Source organism: Opisthorchis viverrini (assembly GCF_000715545.1).
Source record: "Opisthorchis viverrini unplaced genomic scaffold opera_v5_270, whole genome shotgun sequence".
NCBI classification, from domain to species: domain Eukaryota; kingdom Metazoa; phylum Platyhelminthes; class Trematoda; order Opisthorchiida; family Opisthorchiidae; genus Opisthorchis; species Opisthorchis viverrini.
Window position 1 is genome coordinate 91711 of NW_008751922.1, and position 19111 is coordinate 110821.

Sequence of the window (19111 nt, forward strand, 5' to 3'; positions counted from 1 at the left end):
TTCGATCCATTGTGTCTATCACAGCTATATAAGTTTCTTGTTTTAACTTGTAGCCTGGCTGCATCCAGCCTGCGCTGCTGAAAACACGGCCTCGCGTATTAATGCGCTGGATTTAGGCGTTGGTTCAGGCGCCCGTCCGTTCGTTGACTTCAGTCCACTGGAGAAGTACAAATAAAAAAGGATGTTGTTCGTGGTTTTAGGGACCCAATACTTGCCAGAATATCATCAACAAAAGTAACATTCACTAAGGTATCTCAGCCGCTTAAACGATCCAGGCCTGTGACGATGGTGGGGCATATATTTGATCATTATCACACTATAATTGCACCATATCTGTGGAAAGCATATTACAGAATTGAAAAAGGCCTAATTCCATCAGTCCCAACGTATTCGCGGGCACGTAGTGAGTCACGAAAAGAGATACCGGAAAAGGCATTACCAACTTAAACAAACACGTTCAATTCAGGTAAGGACATGAACCGCAGTTTCCCACCCCGAATAAATCTTCCAACGTTCTGCATTCTCTGCCATAGTCACGCCGCACTTCCTGAACGATATGAGTCACCAAGAGCCGTCTGTCCTCAAACAGGATGCTAGATTCCTGTGCGAACTTTACTTGAGTTCGACCTGCTGTCCGCCCGTCCTACCGTTCGGACTTTTCGACCAATGAGCTTTCAATATTATTCGGGATCTACCGCCTCTTGCGCACGTGCCAGACGCCGACTTTGTCGTTGGAATGTTACTACGCTATTACCTGGATGAAGAGGGCAAGCGAGTTTACACTATGAAGGTTAGGTTCCACTTTTTAGTTAACTTTATTGTCGCTCTGATTCAATTCGGAAGAATGAGCTGCCCAGCCATATGTCCAATAGTAGGACTCCGAGGGCTCTTTGACACTAGTTGGTCGACAGTTTTATTTCTGTGCGCAGATTCGGGGCGACTAGCTGAAATATAATCAGAACATCTCGTGGGCGTTGCGATGTTAGTCGGGTACTATTTACAACAGGAATGAATGAACTTCAAGTGCGATTACAGTTCATTTGATCCAAGCTCATCAGCCATGCGAGCAATACAGGGGCAGGTGCGGCGAATCATCTGAAGAACGACGACAGACTTATTAGTGCGGGCGGGTGAAGAATTCAATGTGTGTGTGATGTACAGACGTAAGAATGAGGGCTGTGTCGCTAGAATTTTAGTGGCTTATTGGGAAGTTTATGGATAGCCACGCGCACCGTTTTCTCTTTGTTGATTAGAAAGGAGTTTTGATATGTTCGTAACGAACAGCCGTTAATCTCACTTGGCAGAACCACTGGGTCGCTGTACCATATTTTTAAATTACCAGCAGCGCTGTGCGATTACGACTGAAAGGGAAAGCGCAGGATTGATGAAAATATTAGGGGGAAGGGTCTTGGGGCAACTTGAAGAAATCGTGAACCTCGGACAGATGAAGAGATTTGGACCTAAATTGCGAATTGTGTTCGGCCAGGTATACTGACTGCCGTCGAGAGCTGGAATCGCCAGATCTGAGTTCCCAAACCCGAACAAGCGCATTGTTTGGGGTTCTGTCTGAAGCTCCAGAGAAATCGGAAATGGATACTGGATATGTGCTCCGGATTCTGCACTATTAAAATAAGAGTAGTAACGAATTAGATTAATCAGATGGGATGAAGCTATCAGACGCCACGCAGTTCCTTTGAGAACAGGAAAGGGGGTATCCTGCTGTTGTTGGTTTTCCCCGTCAAATTGCATAGTATTCTAGTAAGGCTGGTTGGAGGGCATTCGAAATTGTTAGAATAGCATTTTTAATAAATGTGATGGGTGGTGGCTTGTTTCCCGGTTGACGGGAAGATACCCGATGCTGTAATAAAGTATTTTGTGTAGTAGCGCGAATACAGGCGTTCATTCTTTCGAAGATTTTTGACCTGGAATTCAATCCGGACCACTGCATTCCAATCGTTGTGAAGCTCACTTGATACAGATAGATTATTGTGACTGGATTCTGGATGTGTTGTGCTGGTCTTCCCGAGTATTATTGATCTGACTCGTCTGGGGAGGATGTAAGCACTCCTGAATTTGGGAGATGGGGGAGCCGCGACATTGTTGAGATTATATATGGTGGAATAAAAGTTTAGATGAGCTATAGGCCTGTGGAATCCGGCTGTTGACACGGACTGAAGCCTTACTTTTGGGTAGTGGCCGTTGTCAAGGTGTTATCGCGTTCGGAAATGTCTTGCACGGGCATAGCGTTTGCCTGGTGAGGCGTGATATAAATATTAATAATAGTTCAGTTGTAACACCCTTTCGGTGTCTAGCTGCCATGCTACCCGAGGGCTGAATACGGGGAAGGTGCCCAAGCCGAGACAGGGAAAGCCGAGAGACAGGCGTCGGGTTCGAACCGCGGATCTTCCGGTTAGTAAATTCGCGCTCTAACCACTGAGCGATCTCGCGTGAGGTAAAGGTCAGGGCAATTCAGGCGGATGTTTTGGATGTAGTCGAGTATTTTAACGCTCCTTTCTCATCTGATGAAGTTGTGAGCACAGATATCCGATCAAAGGAGTTGGTTGAGGAAGCTGTCATCATTATCTGCTGTAAGAACTTGTTATATAGTGGTTGTAGCTGCCACACTTTTGTCCATCGATGATTTGGGAAGGTGGGGTTGGTAGCTGTGCATTGGAGACCGGAGCCGACATAATTGCTTAGATACAGGGTTGGCAGTGGACTTTTAAGTGGGGAGATTGAGAAGGGAACTATGCATTGAAGGCAATAGCTTGAATGCACGAGAGTCATTGAGAGCGCGGCTGGGCCATGTCTGACAACGTCTGCAACCATTGGCGTGTCCCGTCTCCGGGTCTCCATCCAGGGAGTCGGCAATGACCAGTGCAGCTGAGTTCGCTCGCTATGACTTTCATACTCCGCTACCAAGTCATTGCTTGACCTCATATGGCTTTTTTCCGCCCTTCACTCAATGGAGTATCGACCACGGAACCATTGTCCTTGGAGCAGATTGTTGTGGCAGATGAGGCCGCAGCACCGACTCTGCGACATCACGAGAAGCAGCGCTTCACAGGCGTACAACCATGTTTATATTCCCCAAATCATCGGTGAACGAAACTGTGGCAGCTATGACTACTGTACGACAAGTATGCGGTTCTTACAGCTGATAACAATGATGATTATTTGAATTTGTAGAGTAACGGTGTTTGAGGATCTCGGTCAATGACCCCTTCGGAGTCGATTAATACGTCATTCGATATGAGCTTGTTCTTTACTTGTATCGAGCCTCTGCGAATTCATGTTGTGCTTGTGTTATTAATTGATTAGAAATAAGAGGTCCCTTCATTTTCCGATTGCCCTACTGGTGCTAGTCGGTAACCAAATCTAAATGTGAGAGTCCAAGGTAGCTCAATGATTAATCCACGAACTTACTGACTGATTCAAACCCGGCTCCGGCGTCTCGACTGCTCCTGTTTATGCCTGGGCAACCTCAGAATATCTTAGGTCACATTCGAGTTGCGTGGCAACTAGGCGCCGATAAAGCTAAGCGATTATAATTTTATTCTTTGAGCGTGCCAGTAGCTTCTAGGTCAGCGTTGGTAGAATCGGTTGACAGTTGACTGTCAGCTAAATCGATTCAGCATGCTAAGGTGAATGTCTTGTGGACCTGAGATGCCGAACAAATTCACTTCAACCAGAAAATCGTAGTGAACCATAGATCCATTAGAAGTTGAGTCCATCGTCATGATGAGAAGGATGGGCGAGTGCATTACTGTAAGGTGTGCTCTCATAAATTGCGTCGTGACGACCGGGTTAAGGCTCGAAACAGAATCCGGTCCCCAACAGTGTCGCACACACGTGTAAAGTGCCGAAGGTCGATTTTTTCGCGAAAAGTCGCGACCTCATGTCCAGAGGGCTCCGCATTCTCTGGAGGTTCCGTTAAGACCGATGGCGACCAAGCTTTCTGGGTGGGCCGGTGGGTTGCTAGCCTCTACACGCGGCAACAGCAGTTTGAGCCGAATTAGAACATTTTCTATTGACCTCTGACTGGTGAGAACATCCCAAAGAGGTCTATGGTAACAATAATAAGAATAACAATAGTAACACCCTTTCGGTGCACAGCCGCCATGCCACCCCAAGTATGTACGGATACTGAGGTAGTGTGTTGGAGTATTGGTAGCTCGGGTGTATTAGTTGGTACCAACAGGAGCAGTCGAGATGTAGAGGTTGTGTTCGAACCACTGGCCTTCCGGTCAGTTAGTTCGTGCCCCAACCACACATATATTAGAGGATTCCTTACCCAGCAGTGGTCACTTTGACACAGTGGGGCTCTGATTATTGTTTGGTAAACAGTGAAGACCAGATCAACTAGTGACGTCTACTGCTGTGAGTGATTCCTGGTGGGTGTCTTAACACATACCGTTGCGCGAAAATTTTACCGGACCCAATGTGATAAAGTCTCATCCCTGAGGCCTTAGGAATATCAGAGTATGTGGAACCTGCTGGCAACAAGTGCGTGAAACGAGGAACTCAGGATACCATACAAGGTGTATGATTTGTCTTCGAGGGAGATCAGGGGACTGTGATAAACCAGTCAGCACTGCGCGGGGAAGCATGACCTCGAAAAATCCGGCAAATCTGGCGAACAGAAGTTAGGATGAGGCGGTTTGTATCGAAACACAAAGCAGCACCACCTGCTCCCTAAGGGAGTCTTTTCGAATGACGCGGTAGCCAGCCACCGAGGTTTCTCCGTCGGAGATGAGCCACATAACAGCGGTACCTCTCCAACATATGTGAAAAAGATATCTGAGTAGATGCAGAGTATTAGTCATAAACTGTATAAGTGGATCGACTACTGGTTTGTACGACAGTTCTAAATCGGGTTGAAGCCGCGGTCGACCGAATGCCTCTGTCACTTGACCTATTTGTTCTTTTGCTTCGTTGGCAGATTTTCGCCTCTTGTTTGTTTGGATCTCTTGTTATTGTGGTGTATTTCCACGCAGGCGTGAAACTTGGCGCTGGCAAAAATGTCCGTCCCTGTCCTCAGTGGTCTCAAAATCATCGGCTTCCCCGAATAGTTAGTTTTTCGTTTCAAGGTACCTGAGACGGGCCTCTGCCCAGGTTCCAGCTGTTTCCCTGCATCGGTAGTTCCAGTGTCCTAAACAAGCAGGTTGGTTGCTCAAGTAGATATTTTTCTCCACAGCATTTATGATGACCCGATTTGAGGCGTCGTCTTGTTTGCCGGTTATCTCGTAGGCTCAACTGTGCGAGTGCATTTTGCCTATGATTCCTGTCCGCGCAGTTTACGGTCAATAGGAGATGCGGTCGGATGTTGGCAGGACTGATGGTTTCGTCTGGATGCAGATGAGTGTGTAATTGTCGTGTGGAGTGTGCTGGGTGGTGTGCAGTCGATTAGCTGTGTTGCGTTACCTATACGGTTCTCTGTCTTGTATATTAGAGCATGGTAAGAATCGACTCCGGCCTATGGCCAAATGAATTCTTTGGCCAGCCCACCCGTGGGCTAAGGTGGAAGTGAAACAAATTGCCCTCCCTAAGTTGTTGGTCCGATGGTCCGCCCATGCTTCGCCTTACTCTGCTAGCTGCATGCGTTAGCACAATGCGTATGTCGCTAGGATCCAACCGACGGATAACAGGAACACCAAAGTTTGTCCAAATGTTTCCTGAACGCTGCTACCATCGATACAACGACAGTTCGTCGTTTTCCCACCATGTAGTCCAGGGAGTATTCCTTAACGCCTTGCCCTGCTGATGTCCCTTCTGGCAGTCCAACTCTCTTGTGGTGGTTCTATAGTTCCATAGGTTTATTAGGAATGACCGAAATAAAGGGTTACAAACGCCGGTATACGAGGAATGATAGCTGTTCCCAGAAACAAGCAACATTGTCGTCATTATCAGCAGCAGCACCTTACTCAGGGATAACAATACACCAGTATTGGAAGTTGATGCCTGACTGCCACAGAATCACCATAATCGACATCACTACGTAACACCTGCTGGTGCTTAACTAGCATACAGCCTAAGATGATTAAAAGCTGTGGTAAGGTGTGCGAAGAAGCTTGTGTGTGATCGCACTCTGCGAAAATGCGGTCTCAGGATTATTAATCGTCGACCACTATTAGTTGGCTGATGGGACTAACACTGTGGTTGTATGAGAACGCAATTGACCTGTGACTTAACTCACGCCTGGTAACCGATATACAGTCATCCTCAAAAGGGGTCTTTGTGACGTTCCGCGCTCATGATTTATGTCATCCTCCGATGTCGTCGGCGTCATTGTTGCTAGTTCATATTCAGATTGTCTGAAGAAGTTTCTGGAGATGTATGTACCTTGGAATGATTGTGGTAATTAGAACTAGCTTCCTTCTCCGTCCATTTTCATTCTTTTATTCACAATGGTGCGGCAGCGAAGCGTCAGTTTTGAACTCTGATATGCTGTCGGTGATGACTGTGGTCAGATTCCAGTCTTCACTGACCAGCCTTTTCCTACTGTCGAGTGAGGACACTAATGGCTGGATGCATTCCTCAGTATGATAGTATGTAACTACAAGTCCCACTACACGCACACACCACCACCACACTACAAGTCCCACTACAAGCCCCACTAACTCCCATGTTTCAGTTTTCGTAACCCTTTTATGACCGCGTCCATCTATCCATTCGATTCATATCCCATGCAACATGAGGCTTTTCGCCACGGCGGCTTTGTTGCAGTTCACTTTTCTTACATATCCCTTCCGTCCGCACCTTTGTACAGCTTATGAACCAATCGATTTCGGCACAGCTTAAAGCACGCTCTCCATAAACAGATACCATTCGGACTGTATTCCTGAACATTCCTAACCGAATGTTTTACAGAACCGTTACTGTCGCGTACCACACACAGGCACTATTATTGGGTGTATCTTTGAGCAAGTAAATCCATAGCTCGATCTGCAGTTGTGGTACGGGAATAGTGACCGAGTTCCGCTGCAAAACTGCATTTTCGGAAGCCGTCACATCAGATGAAACTCTGCGCATTCGTTTTCGTGCGAAACGACCTGTCTTCAAAACAGTGTAGTTTTCGTTACCTTTTCGGATTACCGCATCCTTCAACGCTTAACCAGCGATTGTTCTCCGCAACCCGCTTTGCTGACCATTACAGAGGTGACTGAACACTAGGCCATATGTAATCAACAGTTACGAACGCAACGCTAGTTTTGGTTTGAAAATGGTTCCGCTAACACCCTTGATTCGAGTTGATTGACATCGCATTTGCTTTGCAAAAAAGCGGCAAATATGTTTTTCCCCATTGTCCCCAAGCTTCCTTGTCTACACACTCGAATCAGTACATGGTAACCGCGTATCTTGACTATTCGTCCCTTTTTGCAATTCATTCCAGCAAACCGCTCCTGATGGAAGACCGACTTTGAGTGCCCACCCCAGTCGCTACAGTCCGGAAGATCGTTTCTCCCGACACAGGGTAACCTTGAAGCTCCGGTTCAAAATATTGCCAACTCAACAAGCTCCCATTGTCTATTAAGGCTACTGTGACATGGAAACACTGCAAACGTGTGGATAAATACACCTTTATATATACATCAAATATTGTGCAATGTTTTGGTACAACACTAATGAGTGGAAGGATTATAATATTAGTTCGTAGCATCCTCCTCAGCAGGTGCTGTTGGAACGACCGGGACGTCGAATAGGTCGCACAAACCCTCGGTATCATCCAGGTTGTAGCTGAAATCGCATTCGTTTGGTGGTGGACTCAATGGAAGAAGAGGGCTGACGAGAGTATTCTCCCCTGCAAATAAAGAGATAGTGGGCTAAGACCTATCTGCACGCATTATCAATAGTTTGGATAGCTTCTCAAATCTAGCTACCAGAACGTTTCAAGGATTCTATTCAGTCTGGGTTCGTCAGTGGTTTACCAATGGAAAGAAAGCCCCCGGAAGACTAAACAGCTGTAAACGATTCGATTATTTCATTCTTGGTCAGACCGTGGAATGCCATAACTATTAAAGCAAACGAGTTTTATTGAGTAAAACCTGACCATAGTAGTAAGTATAGCTGCACCAACTGAGATTTTTATGCAACTACACTGCTGCGTATCATCAGTAGGGAAAAACGACAAGCATATTTCATATTACTCGATTTAGTTTAATTGTTCCGAGCTAGCCCTTCCATAACCGGAGCTGGATGTTGATGGATCAACGCTTGAGACTTGATTGTGCTGATGTCGACTGACTGAAACAATCAACCGCAGCCTTTTTTCTGGCAGAAAGGCGCAGTAACTTTCCCCGCAGTGTTCGCTGTGAGAGGATGAACAAAGGTGCCTCCTACGTGTACTCGAGAATTGATTCCGATTCGGTGAGCTATAGCATGGGACTGTAGATATCAAGACATCACAATATTCACAGCCTGGGGTCAGTCCGTGCCCTGCTACTTGTATTCCTGTGGTCTTGGAGAACACTGAACCTGTGGGGCGCGGATTATTTGGCAGCTGGTCTCCGGAAAGCGAGGGCGATCGTGATAAAATCACACGACTGATTGTCGACTAACGTCCAGACGTTCCGCGACGCATAATGTTGATCCGTTTGAGCCGTAAAGGAACGTGGCAATTGGCTTTACTGTGCTTTGTGGTTGGCATTGAAACAGTGGCGAAGGTCACTCAAAAGGTAGGGCGAACGACCAGCATTAAACGAGTGTTTCGAGAATGCGGTGCCAGCTTTCTCGTCTGGCGTTTGACAAATACTGAATGGGCAACATACCAAGGGGCCTCCATAAAAGAGCACAACTTTCCACTAATGCATGAGGAGTATTCAGCACCACACAAGCGAAATGCACCGGTGTCCTACGGGTAGTGACCGTATGTTATTCCAACTGGCAACACCGAAAACCATCTCGTATTTATGCCAACGTCAATAAGGACCGACTGTGGCCCGATCGATTTAAAAATGGTGTCTGCAATAATTAGCCCCACACATTTGCCTCATTGCCCTGTCAGCGCGCACCTGTAGAGAGTTTAAACATCAAGGGTGAGTTACGGATCATCAAAATGGTTAGCTCTTGCTAACCATTGCTCTTGCTCTTGATAAGGCGCCACATTGCTTGATACCAAATGTCTTCTCCAGTGCGAGGATTTTTCGGAGGGACACCCAGGTGACTTCTGAGCACATTTTTATATCTAATTCTGGACGGTCTCAGCCACCGCGACTCCCGAGGGGATTCGGACCCGCATACTTTTGGATAATGACCGAACAGTCAGGTCTTATTAGTTAACTGATATCAGACTCCTAGAATGTACTTCAAATTTCATCATCGCCCGTAATTTGGGCATAGTTCGGGTTTGGACACACCGGATGTTCAATTTCCAGCAGAATGTTTATGGTAACCATCAGAAACGATATAGGTATGCAGATAAACGTGGAAACGAAGTAACGAGTGGAATTCCCAGACGCCATCTGTGTGGCCACAATCGTATGGGGAAGACATTTTTGGAAAACGGAGGTAGTAATTCAACGGTTTGCTCACCAACAGTCCTGGAAAGACTAGAGGATCTTCTATTCAGGACACCTGCTTCAGGTCCAGCAGGTACGGGTAACACGCGGGCCCTGTCACTGCCTTCCTCTTGATTGACCAGTAGCACGTGAATCGGGGTGGTGTAGCTTTTCACATGAACCTGCAACAAGATGGAACAGTATGGTTAACCAGAGCAATTGTAGGTAAATTTACCTGTCAAGCGACTTGACGCAGTCTCTGTATCCGGTGGATAGAGTGGCTCGTGCGATTCGTGGACGTGCTTGTCTATGCTATGGGGTTGGTCTGCCGGAAACAACCGGATCAGGATGACAGTTGTCTGAGGGATGATAGAAGCATAACCGTTGGTCCAAACGGCAGTGAACTTGACGGGTTAATCCAATAAACCCTCTGTGGGCTTACTTCATAAAGCTTGTAGCGAATGCTAGGAGCCATTCAAAAAGTCTAACCGGAATTTTAATCAGTTTTTGAGCTATGTACCTGCCATAATGCAAAGACAGATGAGCCTACCCTATGATCGATAGTCTGACGCCTCTTGAGAAGGCGATAAGCCCCCTCCTCGGTGCACCGCTCAATGGAATGCCAGAATGATCAGTTGCGGTCTGATCTTTGCGTTCTTGGTAAGGCCCAGTAAAAGGATATTCTTGTAACACGAAACCTACTGGGCGTCCTAACAACCAGAAATGTAACTGAAGAGCGGAAAAAGTACACACATACCTTGTACGAACGCTTTTGTGAGAACAGTGATTGTACAGGCTGTTCCGCCGGATTCTCGGGTACGGGAGCCTCGAGTCGAGTCCCAGGCGGTGCTCGAATGACCAGCATCGTCCGGTCTTGGAAGATATTGATCAGGTCCTGATGTGTCACGTAGGCGTACTGGAGGTTGTCAAGATCCTCTTGGACGTTCTTCAGTGATTGTAATACTTTGGTCCTGTGTTCGTCGACTTTCTTCTCCAAATTCTCCAGATACTCCACCTCGGCCTGCAATTCGTCCAGACGAGCCTGAATGTCTGGTCCGTTGGTGGCAGCACTTCCGCCCCTATAGACCAAACAGTGGAGCGAAGTTTCAGGAAGTGACAGCGTCGTCGCGAGAACCGTTACGACACCTTTGGCACTCGTAACACGTCATCTGCTTTTTCTAATAACCTTTTCGGAAGCAAAATGCTGAAGATTCTCGGATGCAACGCAAATTTACCGATCGGGATAGGTGAGGATGTTTTATTGTCGAGTGCTACACTAACTTTGCCCAACCAAAGTGAAAAGAAATGCCAAATGGCAGGAAAACATTCACGCAAGGCTTGCTTAAATCAGTTTGCGGTTGAAACGGCGACCTTTCGCTACATTGTCAACCGAGCTAGCCAGACTAAACTAGCCGTCGTTCAGCTGTAGCACCCTTTCGGTGCCTAACTGCCATGCCACCCGAAGGTTGCACGAGGGCTGGGGTACTTACCAGGTTGCCAAGCCTAGACAGGGGAAGTCGAGTGGCAGAAGTCCGGTTCGAAACGCGGACCTTCCGGTCAGTAAATTCGCACTCTAACCACTTGGTCCACCTGGCCCCTCAGGCTAGAATGTCCGTAAGTCGACAGAAAGACATCGTACGGGTTTGATATAAGTACATTTTTGGTCCGACGGTTTCTCGAGCTTGCAAAGCAGACTACTAGGTGCACCTGAGTTCCCCAGAGACGTATTTGCTCAAAACACACCACTCTGAACCGAAAAGTAAGCGTATAGCAATGAACACCTGCAATAAGGACCTCCACATCCACAAAAAGTACGTTTCATGAACCGAAACAGGTTGTCTGGTAGCATCCGAGAAGAGCTTTCATCTATAGTCTAGCAGTTGGCTAAGTTCTAGACAACGGCTATTCAGCACATTGACTTCCTCGCCTGGGGAGGTGGATGGCATATCGAGAGCTAACACGCCCAACGAAGTTATCCGCTCACTTACCCCAAAAGAAGGCGCCTGATAACGAAATTCACCCTGAACTGGTGCGTCTCGGAAGCAATGAACAGCTAAACACAGTTCCCTTGTAGATCAGCAATGTAATTCAAGTCAACGTGGGTTACTTTTGCCCTATTGTATTTCCCCATAAGTTTGCTCTGAGGGGCGAAATGCCGAACAATACTGAACGTCCAGAGCACCTTAAATGAGCTTAACCCTCATAATTCATCAGTACACCCTCGAATGATCGCCCCTTTCTATTTACTATTTTCTAATCCTAATGCATAGAGCAATTTACGTCGGGAGCCGTATCTTGACCAGACTACAGAGCTGGATCATTTGCAGGCAGCCTTGCCTTCAAGCCACCGTTTTTTGGATGCTGTTCAAAACGTGGAGGTTTGGACTTCTTAGAAAGACCTCCCTGCATAAAATAAATTCAGTGCTGCATAATGCCGAGCGTTCTGCTGATGGGAACATACTTATGTCGGTGCAAGTGTCTACATTGGCCTGTATTCAATAATCAAGTGCCAAAATGATTCAGACCGGAACACACATGCTGACCATGTGGCTGGACGACGTCTTGGATAGTACCTTCCGCTCAGCAGGAAAACGGACTTTTGTTAAGAAGCCCTTGTGGGCTGAAAGGTGAATATTTTTAATTGTTTTCATTGGTACTCTTTGAAGGAGTGTCTATTGAACTGAACTTGACCTCATGATTATTTCCCCATCCATTTACTTACTCCGCCTATGTACTTTTGATCCCCACTTGTTTTGTTCATTTGTACCAGCCACTGACCTTTAAGCAAATTTCGTGCCGTCCGACACTTGTGCATTAGCATGTGTCTGAGTGTGTGCTACTGACTACTTAACCATGCGCGTTCGTGACCCGTTTTCTGAGCCTGCACTGACTTGTTCACTTATGAACCCCCTGGGATCGCACCGCCAATCACAATCACGAGATTGTTTGTTGGAACGGTCGACCGCAACCTACACTACTGAGCCAACATTCCGCCCGGTCAGTGAAAGGCTTGTGCACTTGATGACGCTACGAGGTTTGCTTATCCGTGTGTACATAGTACCGTAGAATTTCGAACCCAATTATTCCTTTTGTTATTCGGGATTGTCGAACCCACGCGTCACTCCAAGTTCCGTATCAGGAACCTCAACAAAATCTCCGTGATCCCATTCTATCAAACGACCTGCTGAAGTTAAGATATGTAGCCTCGTTCAACTAGTAAATACGTATGCAACACCCAGTCGTAGCCAACAGAGCGGGAATCTCGGGCACTGGGAAATTTCGACACTTCCCAGAGGGGTTGGGTGAGGTACACCGATGAAACACCTATTACCATAAAGATCTGCAGTGCGCATTAGTTCTTGTCATACCTCAAGACTTAATGTAATTATTTGTTTCCATTTAGAATATGACACATTTCACAGAATGATTTGTTTTCTTGATAGTGACGACTCTTGCAATCACTCTTAAACCACAGATCAACCAAATAGGATCGCTATTCAAACCTTAACTCTGCTCATCCATTGGTTACGAAAAGGGCACTATTCGCATGCTGCGGATACAATCTGTAGTAACACGGCTTCATCTGAAGACAATATCATCCACCGCAAGAAAATACTCGGGAATAGTGGGTGCCCAAAACGTTTCATTGATCATATGCTTCGGTCACACGCCCCAGATGATGGTAAATAGACCTGGGGTCAATCCAAATGGCAGGGTACGGATCCCGTATCCACACATCAAAAAGCATCCGTTACGCACTCTCCAACTTCAAACTGGACACCATACTACAGGGGCAACTGGTTCGCAGGAAAGACCTGTAGAATCCCGACGACCGTACCAACTGTCCACACGGTTGATTGCATCAGGTGTAATTGTGTTTACACTGGGCAATAAACAAACGACACTCTCTAGCCGCTCCAGGAAAGGTGTTGTTGCGCCGAATCCGTAACACGATGTCTTCATTTGTTAATAGGTCTGACAGTGGAGTTATCCGCCCGCTGGTCCGGCCTAATTCACTATACAAAGGCACTCAGGCACGGCAGACGGTGACACGACACACACCGTAACACACACAGTGTAACATATGCAGTGGTCAGGATACACGGCATTTACTCTTTCGTCAACCGCATTGGAAACGCTTTAATGTTAGTTACTTGTTCTTTGATGATGGCCGTTCTTGCTGGAGAACACGTCGGGTCGTTTCATCCAATACGTCACCAGGATTTTCACTATTCGTCAAAACTTTTCACAGTCTATCCAGCACTGTGGGTATGTCAGTATCAACGGTGTAGTCCAACTTGCTGACCAGTTAGAAGCTGGATAGGGTAAATTTTATCCCACCATGTACAACAACGATTTGAAAAGTTCCAGTCCCAACGGAACCTTAGGTTTCTGTGTGAGCTGAGAGGAGCAATCCTGTATCCTTGTCCAAGTAAAAGAACAGCTTGTCTGCATCGAAGTAAGCGGGAACGAGATAGCTCAAGTGGTTATAGTGCGAATTTGCTGACCCGACCTCTGCCTCTCGACTTCCCCTGTCTAGGCTTGAGCAACCTGGCAGTATTCCGGCCCTTATGCTTCCTCTGAGTGGCATGGCAGCTATGCACCGGAAGAGTGTTAAAACTGGACGGTTTTTTTCATTTTTTATTATCGAAATAAGCACACACTGATCACGCTGGACAAACAACTCACTTCCATTGAATACTATTCTTTGTGCGCTTCTCGATCAGACCGATTCCTTCCAGAACATTGGTTATATCATAGATTCGCCGTTTTTGTCTCACGGCTAAGTAGTCCGCAGCCTGAAACAGCAACGTCATCGATTCTTAGAGAGCGGTGTGTTTTATAAAACCTACCATTTTGAGATCCAAAATCCCATCGGGTGCCTCCTTCAACAGCTGGACAAATTTCTCGGTCAGCAGCCCCAAGCTTTTTTCGTGTCTGTTTAGGTCACGAAACGACTGTTGTTCGAGAGAATAGTCACCAAACATTAGTCCCTGATTGGAATACATGGTGGTGAGGACTGATACGATGAACACGCAGGTAAGGAAGAATAGTCTGAAATAGGAAAAGAGCGTGGTCATTGGGGCGGAATGGAACCTCAGTTTTCATTAAACAGAAAGGTACGCGAGTGAACCTGATTATCTGAGCTCAGTTTCGCAGCAAACCTCAAGAAAAACCGCTGATCCGTAGTGGCATGGTGGATTCTAGTGAGGGTCCACAAGGAATCTGACTGATAAACGTGAAGCCTAGCAGCACACTTGACTAACGGGATGGTCTGTAAGAAATCAAGCGCGAATTCAGCGCTGAACATTTTCCCGTACCGGCATGTCGTTCACCTGCTCGTCGATGGAATACTCTACAAGAAAACCCGCCAGAGAATCTACACGCAGGCTTGAAACTGTGACTGACTAACAGTAGGAACGATAAAAGTTATTAGCTGCGTAACCGGTAAGCTAAAAGTTATTTAGTCAAATTTATTAAATTCCCGCGAAACATTCCAGATTCTTCAAGAAGGTGGACAATTAGCAAGTGTACTTACTGTACTCGATTTGAAGTAAAAGCCACTTATTTACCAGACTGACACCAAGAATTCGAGGGGAATTTCACTTCCAAGAATCCTAGAAAACAACAGCTCTCAGTGAACTGTGAACAAACACAAATTCTACACTCATAGATTTCTGACTCACTCGTTCATAAGAATTATTAAAAATGACAAATTCTCAAAAGTTCACACATATATTTATAAGATACAAAATGCATTTTCGGATGAGGGGGGAGAAGGGGGAAAACTGCGTGAATCTTGGCGAGGGTTCATATGAACAAACTCTGCATGTACTCGAGGCCCGATTGGATGAGATAACGAAAACGAGGGTCGCCTGATAGGTCAGCCAGGTCTGGATGATCGAAAAGCTCATCTGGTGTGAAGAGGACTTCCAAGGCTTTCGCATCTACAGGTGAAAAGAAAAACGCGCTGGAGAAGAGGTATACATGGGTGGAGGGAAACACTCATATCGAGGAGCACGTAGGCAATCCAATCTTCCTCACTTTATGGTAGGCAATGTGTGGAACCGCTTTGCCAACAAAAACGTGTGAAACGAAACAGTCGCCAGGTATGAAAGACCTGACAACTGGTGTACACGGTTGAACGGCGGTCACAATTAAGGGGTAAACAATCGGCGATGACGTTCCTATGACCCCTCTCCGAACCAAACATCATATGCATCAATTGGAACACCGATATACGATCAACACAGAGACAGGCAAACTCTCTTGGTACTACTTACGTGTTCGACTGAGGTCCCGAACCAACGAGCACACAAAGCTTCGGCTGCATATGTCCACCGGATCCTCGTGTTCCGCCGTCTTGGTCCAGCTATAGGAAACATGAAAGTTACCAATGTATAGTCAAGTCAAGACGTAAGTAGCCAAGGCATATGCTAATGCAATCTTTGCCCTCGTGATATAACATTGCGGTGTAACAGACTGCGGTTGAACGGGACGTAAAAACTTGACAGTGGGAGTGGACGCGAGTTCTCATTGAAACTAGAAAGTCTATCCAGACGTGGACAGCCTGATCGTATCTCAGCTGTTGTTCTTCGTTCGAATCACATAGTCTCAAAAAAAGTAAAGTGTCCGACTAACTGAAAGCTGTAAGAGCAATAATGAAGAAAAAAATTCCACTCGAAATACAACCCTTCTGAGCCAAGTTGTCATGCATCCACAAAAGAGACACGAGGATTGAGATACCGTCAAGTTCTCTAAGCCGAGACAGGGACCATGGTCAGTAAGTTCACGCTACATCTCGAACTCGAGAGTGGTGTGGGTTAGGTTACTGTCAGCGCGCCTCGCCTTTCAGGATTGATTCCACGTGACCGTGCATGATTGAGGACGCTGCAAGATATTCGAGAGTGGTGTGGGTTAGGTTACTGTCAGCGCGCCTCGCCTTTCAGGATTGATTCCACGTGACCGTGCATGATTGAGGACGCTGCAAGATATGGTTGATAATCCCGATTAGTTTCCGTCCAGTGTGTGTAGTCGTGGGCATATTTTACTTTATTTTTCTCACAGTAAGGCAGCGAAGCATCAGTGTTGAACACTGGTGTCATGCTGCAGCTTCAGAACGAGCCATCTGCGAATATATCCCTTAAAATTCAAGGAAAATCACAGGAGATCGTGGAAAGCTTGACATAACTCGGTAGTTGTATCAGCTCTGATGGAAGTGTGTCTGATGAAGTCAGTGCAAAAATCCAGAAGGTTCGAATAACGTTTGCTAATTTGCGTCACTTGTGGCGTTAAAAAGGCATCTCACTGGATCTTAAGGGTTGTGTGTACCAGGCTACAGTAAGGGCTGTGTTGTTTTTTGGGTGCGAGACAGGGCCTCTGCGGGTAAATGATGTGAGGCGTCTTCAGGTTTTCGACCATCGATGCCTCAGAAGCGTGGCTGGTCTTGGATGGCGTCAGCGTGTTAGTAACGAGGTGATTAGAAAACCCGAAACACCGTCTACCGAGACGAGTGTTGCTCTCCGTGCCTCCTTCAGGATGGCGCAAACCGCGAGGTGGACAGCACACGATTTGGCAGAAAGACGTCGAAGAGATCACGAAGAGTTTGGGTGTTGTTGGTGTTGTACGCCTTCCAGGATGGGGTCGCCGTGACCGTCTGTGGTTGGCTGGAGACGTTGCAAAGAATGGCGGCTAATCGATGTCAGTGGCGTTCGTGCTGTCAGTTTCTTTCAAGATTGTCTGATTGAGGGGTTGGAGGTGTAGGCACCTCAGAATGCTTGACATAGGCCAGCACTAGGTTCCCTGCCTCTTTCACCCACTCTTTTCCTCTTCTTTTCACCCTAGGGCTTTTAATATAATTATATGTATATATATGTATGTATATAGACGACAGTGAGGCATCAGTGCCAGCACTGATGTTGTTGTCTTTGATAATGATGCAGCTGATCACGAGTGGGTTGGAGAGGAAAAAGGGGGTTATGGGTACAACAAGACAACTTACTCATTCATTTTCAATGCTTGACACCAAATGTGCACCAACAACTGATGGCGTGCCTCATCAGGATTGACAAGCTGTGATCCTGGTTGCAAGTCGGCCAGCTCAACAATCAAGTCAGCTAGTCGGAAGGCAGCGTGGAATTCATCGCGGCCGCATTTCAAAAGCGGGGCATCGGGTGACTCCACCACTGAATCAGGAGAGGTTGTCCGGCTGAACAGCGGTGCGGCAGGAGACAAGGTGGCCCCGCTTACATAGAGACGAGCAAGCGAGTCCAAATCCAACAATGGATCATACGAAGGATCAGCTCGGTCTGACTGGGCATGGCGGGCCGAGTAGACAGCACGTAATTCGACTGGCAATTGCTCCTGATAAAAGCAACATTGGCTGACAATAAGCAATAATTTGGAAGATCTCCTCAGTGATAAGGATGATACATGTTTGCCCTAAGCCTAGGGGGAGGGAACAGCCATCGATCAGGTTGGCTAACACTCATATCACAGCACAACATTGTATTCAGAATAATGTTTCACCCCTCAGTTCGTACACCCTAAGCCGAGGGGAACAGCCATCGATCAGGTTGGCTAACACTCATATCACAGCACAACATTGTATTCAGAATAATGTTTCACCCCTCAGTTCAGTTCGCCTCGTGCTTCCTTCGGGAGGCACGGCAGGTAAGCACCGAAAGGGCGCTACAGCTGAACGATTATTACCATTATTGTTATTATTTATTATCGTACACCCCAAAGGGGGGGGGTAAAAAACGCCTGACTGCATAGACTTACTCCTAAAAAGATTGGGTGAAGCATTCGGAAACAACACTGCGCATAGGCAGTTCACCGATGGCACTCATACAGAAGTGGATCTCTTGTGCAGAAGGCAGTTTGAATTTGTCTGAGGGGCTAATGGTATTTGACTAGCCTGACGAAGGTCCACCTGAAACCTGTGCTTCCAAATTATGGGCCTTGAAGCATAAAAAACCCGTCCGTCATACACTCCAGTCGACCGTTCTGTCTCGTAGACTACTGTATGGATTCGCGTGCGTGACCTAGTTGAGCTTTCCCACTTAAGATTGTGTTAACGTGAGACCGGCCTATATCCCTGGATGCCTGATTTTGACTCTGTCGATCGTGAGAAACTTTGGCGGTGTCTGCGATCAAAGGTGTCCCTTGTAAATTTATATCCCTTATAAGGACACTATATGCGAATCCCTGTAGGCGCGTACGAGCATACGGCAAACTTTGACCTGAGTTCACCGAGTTCAGCGGTGTAAGACGTGGTTGGGATCTTTTCCAGATAAGCCACCTCCCACTAATGCAACAAGTGCATGTGCGAAAAATTAAGCCCTGCCACTTTTTGCCAGCTCCAATTTAATATACGTACACAACCTTGACCTAGTTTTGAGCAAAACAATTCCTTATCGGCATCTACGCTCATTTTGTGCAAAAGTTTTTTCCGTTCGGACGTAAAACCTTGAATGAACTTCCTGACGCTTTCAGCTCTCGTTCATAACAGGGAGACGGCAATACGTTTTCTGAAAAGTCACGAAGTGATTCATCAGCAACGTTTATGCAACAATGGCCACCAAATGACACTTTCAACTTTTTCTGACAGG

General features: G+C 46.6%; 3 protein-coding genes across 3 annotated transcripts in view; 1 reads left to right on the forward strand and 2 right to left on the reverse strand.

The window, feature by feature from the left end:
- Nucleotides 1-693: 693 nt before the first annotated feature.
- On the forward strand, nt 694-7887 carry T265_09251 (hypothetical protein; the record flags this gene model as incomplete). Its single annotated transcript, XM_009175282.1, has 2 exons — nt 694-790; nt 7394-7887. The coding sequence occupies 2 exons, from the start codon at nt 737-739 to the stop codon at nt 7532-7534; spliced, it is 195 nt and encodes a 64-aa protein (XP_009173546.1).
- Nucleotides 7303-14552, reverse strand: T265_09252 (hypothetical protein; the record flags this gene model as incomplete). Its single annotated transcript, XM_009175283.1, has 5 exons — nt 7303-7801; nt 9532-9679; nt 10255-10576; nt 14187-14296; nt 14351-14552. The coding sequence occupies 5 exons, from the start codon at nt 14504-14506 to the stop codon at nt 7647-7649; spliced, it is 891 nt and encodes a 296-aa protein (XP_009173547.1).
- A 672-nt stretch (nt 14553-15224) lies between these two features.
- The window catches only part of T265_09253 (hypothetical protein), a gene marked incomplete at both ends in the record, with an annotated part of 36373 nt that continues 32486 nt past the window's right edge, over nt 15225-19111 (reverse strand). Inside the window, 3 exons of the mRNA XM_009175284.1 lie at nt 15225-15445; nt 15782-15870; nt 17500-17861. Of these exons, the coding sequence (XP_009173548.1) occupies nt 15309-15445; nt 15782-15870; nt 17500-17861 (588 nt within the window). The remainder of the gene's footprint in view (nt 15446-15781; nt 15871-17499; nt 17862-19111) is intronic.